General features: G+C 44.4%; 2 protein-coding genes and 1 long non-coding RNA gene across 5 annotated transcripts in view; all 3 read left to right on the plus strand.

Moving 5' to 3' along the window:
* hdac6 (histone deacetylase 6) overlaps positions 1–3,420 on the plus strand; it is a 38,335-nt gene extending 34,915 nt beyond the window's left edge. For all 3 annotated transcript variants that reach the window (XM_031293156.2, XM_031293155.2, XM_031293154.2), the window contains exons 27-29: positions 840–986; positions 1,784–1,912; positions 2,504–3,420. In XM_031293156.2, coding sequence (XP_031149016.1) covers positions 840–986; positions 1,784–1,912; positions 2,504–2,572 — 345 coding nt within the window. In that variant the 3' untranslated portion in view covers positions 2,573–3,420. The remainder of the gene's footprint in view (positions 1–839; positions 987–1,783; positions 1,913–2,503) is intronic.
* A 2,892-nt stretch (positions 3,421–6,312) lies between these two features.
* On the plus strand, positions 6,313–7,573 carry LOC116045505. The gene is made up of 2 exons (XR_004103936.2): positions 6,313–6,808; positions 7,447–7,573. It is a non-coding gene; the product is annotated as an uncharacterized LOC116045505 (long non-coding RNA).
* A 1,276-nt stretch (positions 7,574–8,849) lies between these two features.
* lhfpl4b (LHFPL tetraspan subfamily member 4b) overlaps positions 8,850–10,000 on the plus strand; it is a 13,404-nt gene continuing 12,253 nt past the window's right edge. Inside the window, exon 1 of the mRNA XM_031293167.2 lies at positions 8,850–9,020. The gene's annotated coding sequence lies outside the window, so the exon portion shown is untranslated. The remainder of the gene's footprint in view (positions 9,021–10,000) is intronic.

The following is a 10,000-nucleotide window of genomic DNA, read 5'->3' on the forward strand; positions in this document are numbered from 1 at the left end:
CTCGTATTCTTCCGGATGTTTCATACCAGATGTTGTAACAGCGGTGATGTTGTGTATAGTTTAGGGTCCTCGCCACCACCAGACTAATCAACATTGTAAATTGAACATGTAGCTGGACTTGAATGGCCTTCTTTTGACTGAAAGTACTGCCAAACTACACTTTTTCTGCTCACGGGTTCCATTTTCACTTCCTCACAGCCTACTGCATTGAACGCTCCACCTACGTAAACACCTTCCCGTAATCAACGGCGCCGTCATTACGTCGACCAGCGTAGCGCGCGGAGTGCAAGCGTAGGGTTCAGTTCGGTAGGAAAAAATTCTAAGGTTCAGCAGAAACCCAACCCCGTCAAAAAGCCCAATATTCAGCCGAATCTGAAGCCAAATCCTGGATTCGGTGGTTCCCACTCTCCAGCAAAATGCCTCTTCTTATCCCAGTGGGGTGTCTCTCACCAACCACATATTTACAGATGTTGACTCCCTGTGGTCTGTACATGAAGAATCATACAGATGTTTGTCTTGCTAAGACTACGCGCCGCGACAACTTGCGGAGCCTCTGCCCTGGAAACAACTGGGTTTTTTTATGGCTCGCTCACCTCGCGCCGGAAAAACCACGGCGGCCATAAACCTACCTATAAATATAAATAAATACCATAACTCATAAATAACTGTCAGATGTATATATGTCAGATGTATACAATGTTGTGTATCGTTACAATTTACTCTGTAGCTCAGTTAGTTATCAGGAAAGAAAACATGTTGCACCTTTAAAGACAATATAACATACTTTACTCACCTGTCTGCCTGTCTGTCTGCCTGTCTGTCTCTCTCCCTGTCTGCAGACCCCTCTGTACGTGGTGGACCCCCTGTCCTGGTGTCCTCACCTGGACGCCGTGAAGCCCCTCCCATCCCCAGGTATCGACGTCTTCCAGTCGTGTCAGGACTGCGGCTCGGATGCTGAGAACTGGACCTGTCTCACCTGCTACCAGGTGACCTGTCTCCCTCCCTGTCTCCCTCCCTGTCCCCTCCCTGTCTCCCTCCCTGTCTCTCCCTCACTGCTATGTACCAGAGTATGGCGGACCCCAAAGCAGAGGCAGCAGGCAGAGTAGAGCTTGAATATTTAATGAATAAATAAATACAAATGAAGGTGTCCAGCAAAACCACAGGTAAAGAAAAATCCAAAATACGTGAAAATAAAAACGGGAATAACAGAGACCAAAAACACAGAGACTAAACGGGTAACTCATAACACTCCCTGTCTCTCCCTGTCTCCCCCTGTCTCTCTCCCTCCCTGCCTGTCTGTCTCCCTCCCTGTCTCTCTCTCTCTCTCTCCCTGTCTCCCTCCCTGTCTCCTCCTGTCTCCCTCCCTGTCTCTCTCTCTCTCTCCCTATCTCCCTCCCTCTCTCCCCCTGTCTCCTCCCTGTCTCCCTCCCTGTCTCTCTCTCTCTCTCTGTCTCTCCCTGTCTCCTCCTGTCTCTCTCCCTGTCTCCCTCCCTTTCCTCCCTGTCTCCCCCTGTCTCTCTCTGTCTCTCCCCCTGTCTCCTCCCTGTCTCCTCCCCGTCTCCTCCTGTCTCCCCATGTCTCTCTCTGTCTCTCTCCCTGTCTCTCTCTGTCTCCTCCTGTCTCTCCCCCTGTCTCCTCTTGTCTCTCCCTGTCTCTCTCCCTGTCTCTCTCCCTGTCTCCTCCTGTCTCTCTCCCTGTCTCCCCCTGTCTCCCTCCTTGTCTCCCCTTGTCTCTGTCCTGCCTGTGTGGCGCTGCGTCTCACCTGCTGTGCTTCCTGTCTCAGGTGTTCTGCGGCCGCTACGTTAACGAGCACATGGTGACGCACGGCGTCGTGTCTGAACACCCGATGGTGCTGAGCTTCTGCGACCTGTCTGTGTGGTGCTACCTGTGTGAGGCCTACGTACACAACCAGGTCGGTCATCATCATCATTATTATTATTATTATTATTATTATTATTAGGGGCCCGAAATCTAAACAGGATAAAAATCTAAATCGGCTTCAACAGGGAGGATGTTGCTGCTTCCACTTGGTTTTGTTTGTATTATAAGTTATACAAACTTATAGTTTTGCTGCTCGGCCCCTATTTATTCTTCTTCTTTATAAGACATCCATGTTCCCATGCATAAAAATTCACCAAACTTTGCACACAAGTCCAGTCCTGTGCCACACTGAATCAGTCTGATTTGTGTGCTAATAGACCTGAGGGAGGCGCTACAGCAGCCATCTAAAATTCTTAACTTAAAAAATTCATAACAAATCAACCGCACATGCTACGACATTGCATTTTACGTCAAACTGTTGCCCCACTAGAGCACACTTTGCCCTGCTTTTACCCCACTAGACCATTATTGCTGAGCAAAGCTATAATTATAATAATAATAATAATAATTATTATTATTATTATTATTATTAATAGTATTATATTATTATTATTATAATTATTACTAGTAAAATATTAACACATATTTTACATCCACAAACTGAAACTTTCTTCTCGTTCAGATTCTGTTTGAAGCTAAAAACGCTGCTCACTGCGCCAAGTTCGGAGAGGAGATTCCTCCATGGAGCTGAGAGGAAGACGTGAGACAGGAGGAGATGATGAAGAGGATAAGGAGATAAAGGAGGAGGAAGAGGAGGAAGAAGACAGGAGGAGGAGGAGATGAAGAGGAGGAGTTAAAGAGGAGCATGACGGTGTAAAAACGTGAAAGCTGTTTTCTGCTTTTCTGTCTCTCTGACTTCAGCGTGATTGGACTGTTGATTGAGTTGCCATGGATACCGCAGCCAGCAGCAGCAGTGAGTGGTGCTTTGTGGGAAACTTAATCGAATCCAGGGACGTCTACGGTGTCTCACAGCTGCCAAAAAGACAAAAACAAATGCAGAAGCAATGTTTTTATTTTTGAAACTGCAGATCGGTGCTGATCTTCATCATCATCATCATCATCACCATCATCTTCATCATCATCATCACCATCATCATCATCATCATCACCATCATCTTCATCTTCATCTTCATCATCATCATCATCATCATCATCATCATCATCATCATCATCTTCAGGACTCACCAGCAGGTTGTCGGTTCAATTCCCTGCAAATGTAACCAAAACAAAGTTCATTCAACAAAGAAACATTGATAGTTGTTTAATCGAGAGCAGGAAACAGAGAAGTGGTGATGATGTCACAGAGAGGCCACGCCCACAAACGGCAGCCATCTTTTATACCATTTCAGACAAAAAACTAAACACAAAAATCTGCAGTTTTATTTTAACTTTTTTTGTATTCGGTGTAAATATTTGTCGTGTTTTAAAAAAAAATAATAATACACAAACTGATGTTTAAAAACGTGATCACCAAAGTTCAGTAAAATTAGTAATTTAATTAATTAGAGCAGGAAGTGAGAAAATAAAAGCTCAGAGAAACTGACGCACAGATTCCTCCGAGACAAACAACGTCAAAGCCTCGGAAACATTAGCTGTGTTAGAAACCGGTCCCCGTCACGAAGACAGTTCCCCATCACGGAGACAGTTCCCCACCACGAAGACGGTCCCCGTCACGGAGACGGTTCCCCGTCACAAAGACAGTTCCCCATCGGAGACCGTCAGTCCCCGTCACGAAGACGGTTCCCCATCACGGAGACGGTTCCCCATCACGAAGACGGTCCCCGTCACGGAGACGGTTCCCCGTCACAAAGACAGTTCCCCATCGGAGACCGTCAGTCCCCGTCACGGAGACAGTTCCCCGTCACAAAGACAGTTCCCCGTCACAAAGACAGTTCCCCATCACGGAGACAGTTCCCCGTCACGGAGACAGTTCCCCGTCACGAAGACGGTTCCCCATCACGAAGACGGTTCCCCATCACGAAGACAGTTCCCCATCACGGAAACCGTCAGTTCCCGTCACGGAGACCGTCAGTTCCCGTCACGGAGACCGTCAGTTCCCGTCACGGAGACAGTCAGTTCCCGTCACGGAGACCGTCAGTCCCCGTCACGGAGACGGTTCCCCATCACGGAGACAGTTCCCCGTCACGAAGACAGTTCCCCGTCACGAAGACAGTTCCCCGTCACGAAGACAGTTCCCCGTCACAAAGACAGTTCCCCGTCACGAAGACGGTCCCCGTCACGGAGACAGTTCCCCGTCACGGAGACCGTCAGTTCCCGTCACGGAGACCGTCAGAGACAGTCAGTTCCCGTCACGGAGACCGTCAGTTCCCGTCACGGAGACAGTCAGTTCCCATCACGGAGATGGTCCCCGTCACGGAAACAGTTCCCCGTCATGGAGACAGTCTCTGTGACGGGAACAGTTTCCGTGACGTTTGCGCATCTGCTGACAACCATGTGTCCGAAATCTATTTTGGTCGTTCTCTATATAGATCACTATTTAATAAACACTATATAGAGCACACGTGTCAAACTCAAGGCCCGCAGGCCAAATCCGGCCCCTCTCAGACTTTGATCTGGCCGCATATCAGGTTCAGCTTAGGTTCCCAATGAATTTAAAGGCTTTTGTTGCTTTTTCTGACGTTATTTTGTACTTTTGCAGATGCCTTTTTTTGTGTTTTGCCACTTTTTTTAGACGTTATTTAACGTTTTTTTCTGACATTTTTATAGCGTTTTTCCAGCGTTTTTTCAATATCGCTTTTTTCAATGATGGCTAAGGAACTTTTTCGACCAAACTGTAAGAGAGAAGACTTTATGAGACATGCAATAAGACAGTCAAAGATATTTGACTTTTCTCTCAAATTGAAAAGTTAATAAACTTTAGGGCCTGGAGGTGATTCTTATTACTAGTGAGTGAGTGAATGAGGGAACGGTTTCCAACACAGCTCACGATTTTAAAATAAATTTGAAATTAGGAAAAAAAAATACCTGAACAAGTTGATTTGTTTTACCAACAGGTCGCTAAACGTATCCCTCCTCGATGGTTCCTAGGGTTGGGGTTTTCGTTTGGGTTTTTTTCCGATACCGGTGCTAAATCGATACTTTTAAAACGGTGCCGGTGCCTAAACCGAAATATATATAATATATTTATAATGTATATAATATAAAATATAAAAAAGGAGCACAAAACGACAGTTGGCGACATTAAAGAACGGCTTGTTTATTGCTAAGGCCATGTGGTCAAAATTAAATGATTGATTAATAATGTAATAACTATAACTTATAACAATGACTTATTTCACCAGTAAATTGCTGGTGAACAACAAAAACAAGCACCAGATGGGAAAAGGGTATTTTACAATAACTTTGAATGCACCACGAGGCTGGCGAGTTTCAAGTAAACGCACCGTTTGTGTTGCAGCTGCAGTCAGACCGTTACGTCCCGCTGTTGGGATCCTCTACAGGAAATACAGTCACACTTTACACCACTTAACGTAAGCTGTCAGCATTTTAACCGTTGGGTTTAATCCAGCTACTAGCTAACGGTAACGTAGCGTCCCGTGCAGCGATGCAGGCACCGAAATGAGGAACCAAAATTTTCGTTCTTATTCGGTCTCGTTACTACCGTTTACGTCGGAACCGGTGCCATATTGGCACCGCACTTCGGTACCCAACCCTACTGGCACAATGCTCTTCACAAGTAAATAAATGACCAGTTCACTTCTCTCATTGAATTTGGGTGTTTTAGTCAATTAAATAGCATTTGGAGAAGAAAGAAAATCATAAAAGAACGTTGAAAAAAGTGACAAATATGTCGGAAAAAAAGAGTCAATAAACGTGGGAAGAAAAAACACAAAAACGTCACAAAGGCGCAGAAAAAAATCAACAAAGACATCGGGGAAAAGTACAAAAACGTTGAAAAAAGTGACAAAAAACTCGGGGTTAAAACGCCAAAAGTGTTGAAAAAAGTGACAAAAACGAAACAAAAAAGTTGCCTGGTCGACGGGAAGACAACACGAGGGTCAATGAGGAGATTATTTAGGGTTTGTGAACGCGTCATGTTCTGTGAAGAGAAAAAAAGACTCAAAGGAGCTTCTGATTGGTTCAAAAAGAAGCAGCAGAAAGTTCAGAGTTTCTGGTTTTTTAATATTTATTTTTTAATCAGATAATTACACATAAAATCTCGTCTGGCTATCAGCAGACCAAGCTCAATCTTGTCAAGATTGGACATTAGTCTGGGGAGTCTGCTCTGTGTTTTCTACTGCACAAGAGGCGGGATTAACGGGCGTAGTTCAAATCACTGTACGCAATTGGATAGTCCTTCAACCAATCAGAGCAAAGATCCGGGTGACGTAGCAGCGACAGCAGCATCAACGGGTGGCTGCGCTTCGGTGGCCGTCACGTTGAATGTAAACAAGAAACTGCTTGGTCGCTTTTCTATCGTCATCGTGTTAAACCAGCCAATAGCGCGCCAGGTGGATAAGCCGGTTTGTGATTGGTCCCCACAAAATTGTAACGGAAGCAGGATAGAATAATCGTACAGGTTTCCAGTCTGAGCTGCAGAGAGGAATCAAATCGCCGGCAGATCGGGCTGGGTTACCCAGTCTACATAAAATCTGCACTTTTTTCTCATTTTGACTGTTTTCTGTTTAGCAGAAGGAGGTGGAGAGTCTGAGAGTCTGACGGTGTAAACGCGTTTCCTCGCTTCAGGTGTGTTTTTGAATTTTCCCCATCTGTGGAATATTATAGTGTTAAGAAAATAAGAGTTGTGTGTCTGTTTTTTTATATTCAGGTCTGCGCTTTTAATTTGAAAAGTCTGAAGAGTTTCCTGTCAGTAAACTGAAGTTAAACACAGCTGCACGGACGTCAACAAACAAACTGAAATATAAAACTCAGCGGGTGGATGTTTCCGCATGTTTCTGTGTCTGAGGTACGTTTGTAAGGATGCACCGAATCCAGATTTTTGGGGTTCTGGCCGAATACCGAATCCCCTGGTTGAGATTCTGCTGAATCCTCGTCCCATCCTCAGTCCATGAACACAGTAAACTCATTAATGAAGTAAACAGTGACTGTCCTTCCTTTGCCGTACCTGAAGTTGCTGCATTTTGGCTGCTGTCTGTAGATTCCTTCATGCACAACTCGTATTCTTCCAGATGTTTCATACCAGATGTTGTAACAGCGGTGATGTTGTGTATAGTTTAGGGTCCTCGCCACCACCAGACTAATCAGCATGGCAGATTGAACATGTAGCTGGACTTGAATGGCCTTCTTTTGACTGAAAGTACTGACAAACTACACTTTTTCTGCTCACGGGTTCCATTTTCACTTCCTCACAACCTACTGCATTGAACGCTCCACCTACGTAAACACCTTCCCGTAATCAACGGCGCCGTCATTACGTCAACCAGCGTAGCGAGCGTAGTGCAAGCGTAGGGTTCGGTTCACTGGGAAAAAATTCTAAGGTTCAGCAGAAACCAGAACCCCGTCAAAAAGCCCAATATTCAGCCGAATCTGAATCCTGGATTCGGTGCATCCCTGGTTTAAGATTGAGGCGTTTGTGTTTCTGAGGTGCGTTTGATTTACAGACTCTGTCGGGCTGTAAAGCGGTGTTACCGTGGAGATGGGAGGAGGTTTTGTGTGCTGTGCAATATTCCTTTTTGTAAATGTTTAATTATTAATAAAATGTTTGTATGTCTTTTGTGTCCTGACACAGTTTTCTTACAAGCAGGTAAATGTCTTTGACAGAAACTCGTAATTTAAAGAGGGACTTTTATTTTGGTTGGCTCCAAACTACAGGAACTTCCTGTTCGTCAATCAGATTTTTAATTGTGTCCAAAAAGGTAAAAAGTAATAACCGCTATTTTTGATTTTAGCAACAACACAAATCTGCACCTGCGGATGAAGGTGTGTGAACGCTCCAGAAACAGGAAGTGAACTTCACAATAAAAGTGTTGTCTTATTTTGTTGTTGTAGTTCTGAAAGAACTTCCTGTCTACATACTTCTGGCTCCTTAGTGTCGTCACGCTCAGTTTATTAGACAGATTTTAGTCTATATCCACGATGTTCCACTTCTGGGATTACTCCGTTGCAGATGGAAACGCCGCCGGATGTCCGTCACACACAAACACACACACACACACTCAGACACACATACACACACTCAGACACACAAACACACACACACTCAGACACACATACACACACTCAGACACACAAACACACACACATACACACACTCAGACACACAAACACACACACATACACACACTCAGACATACACACACACAGTTTTAGTCTTTTTTTTTCATGCCACTTTCACTACTTCTACTCCGCTACATTTCAGTGATGTTTGATTCTAAAGTAAACTAGTCGACAATATAACGGCTACAAGTCCAGCTGAGATGATCAGACCATTAAATACACAACTGCCTCATTGTGTGTGTGTGTGTGTGTGTGTGTGTGTGTGTGTGTGTGTGTGTGTGTGTGTGTGTGTGTGTGTGTGTGTGTGTGTGTGTGTGTAGACCATTAAACACACAACTGGTTGATCCTTTACAGTTTCTACAGTCTTTTAATACTTTAACTACATTCTCCTGATGATACTCAGACTTTTACAGAAGTAACATTTCCAATGCAGGACTTTTAGGCCTACTGCAACTTTGTATTTTTACAGTGTGGTATTACTAGGCTACTTTTACTGCAGTAAAGGATCAGAATACTTCTTCCACCGCTGACTATGTACTTATAGACAGGGTGGTTTCTAGATGCAGAATCTGGAGGTTACTGAGACTGCCGGACAGTTCCTCAGGCGGCCTGCAGGCGGCGCTGTGACGGAGCTCCTACGTGGTGATCCTCTGCAGGCAGCGGCCCACTGGGTGAATATAACCACTGACATATATACAGAATAGAACAGCGTTATAATCACGGGTTGTGTGAGTGTCAATGAAAGATTTTAATAATTTTTGTTGGTGGAGGAAGCTCCACATCCGGGGATGCAGAGCTGTATCCTCCTCTCTCTCTCTGTCTCTCTCTCTCTCTCTCTCTCTCTCTCTCCATCATCCTCTCCTCCGCCTGCATCCTCCCATCCTGCAGATAAACAGACAGACAGGCAGAGAGACAGACAGGTGGATCTCCTCCGGCTGCAGGTTTGTTTCCGGCTTTCTTCTTTTATCTGATGGCGTTGAAGATTTCGATTTCAGATCCTTTCTTTTCAAATCACGACACACACACACACACACACACACACACATACACACATACATACACACACACACACATACACACACACACACATACACACACCGACCACACACACAGAGAGACACACACAGACACACACACACACACACAGTTTTAATGCGTGTGTGTGTGTGTGTGTGTGTGTGTGTGTGTGTGTGTGTGTGTGTGTGTGTGTGCGCGTGTCGGTAGATAACGCGACGATGACGTAACCGTCGTTATGTGACGACTGTGTTTATGTTTATCTCGATGCTGATTGGCTGTCACGCTGTGATTGCGCAGTTGTTGATAAACATAATTCTACATTAATACACGTCAATACGTCCTGATATCTGCGCCCGGCGACATTACAGTGTGCTAATAAGCATTTCCTGTTACATTTATGTGATATTCTGCTTATAAATAACAAACATGGCGGTTTGAATCCGTCAGAGGGAGCTCGGAGTTCTGCTGACTGATGGAGAGGAAACATGAATCTGTCGATTCTTTTCTGGATTAATAGATTAGTTGTTTGGTCTATAGAGACTGAATTTAAATGATTTATTTGAATTTGAATTGCTAAACTTGAATAATTGCATTGAAAAACTGAATCTTAATAGTATAATTTGAAATTGAATGTATTCGTTTGGAGCTGAAGAAATGTTATCCTCACTGTAACTTAAAATTGAATTTCAGTCCTTCCAGAAAAATGCAGAGTTTTTTTGTGATTGTTTTGGGCAAAAATCCTTGATTATGCGGGACGTATTCTTAAAAAATGCGATGGAATATGCGGGATATTTATGCAATTTTATGCGATGAAATTGCGGGAACTTGCAAAAACTGTGGCTTCATCGTGGCTTCATCGCGGAGTTTGCAGCTTTTCGACAAGGGGGTCAGCTTCTCCTCACAA

Source organism: Sander lucioperca, chromosome 12 (assembly GCF_008315115.2).
Source record: "Sander lucioperca isolate FBNREF2018 chromosome 12, SLUC_FBN_1.2, whole genome shotgun sequence".
Taxonomy (NCBI): domain Eukaryota; kingdom Metazoa; phylum Chordata; class Actinopteri; order Perciformes; family Percidae; genus Sander; species Sander lucioperca.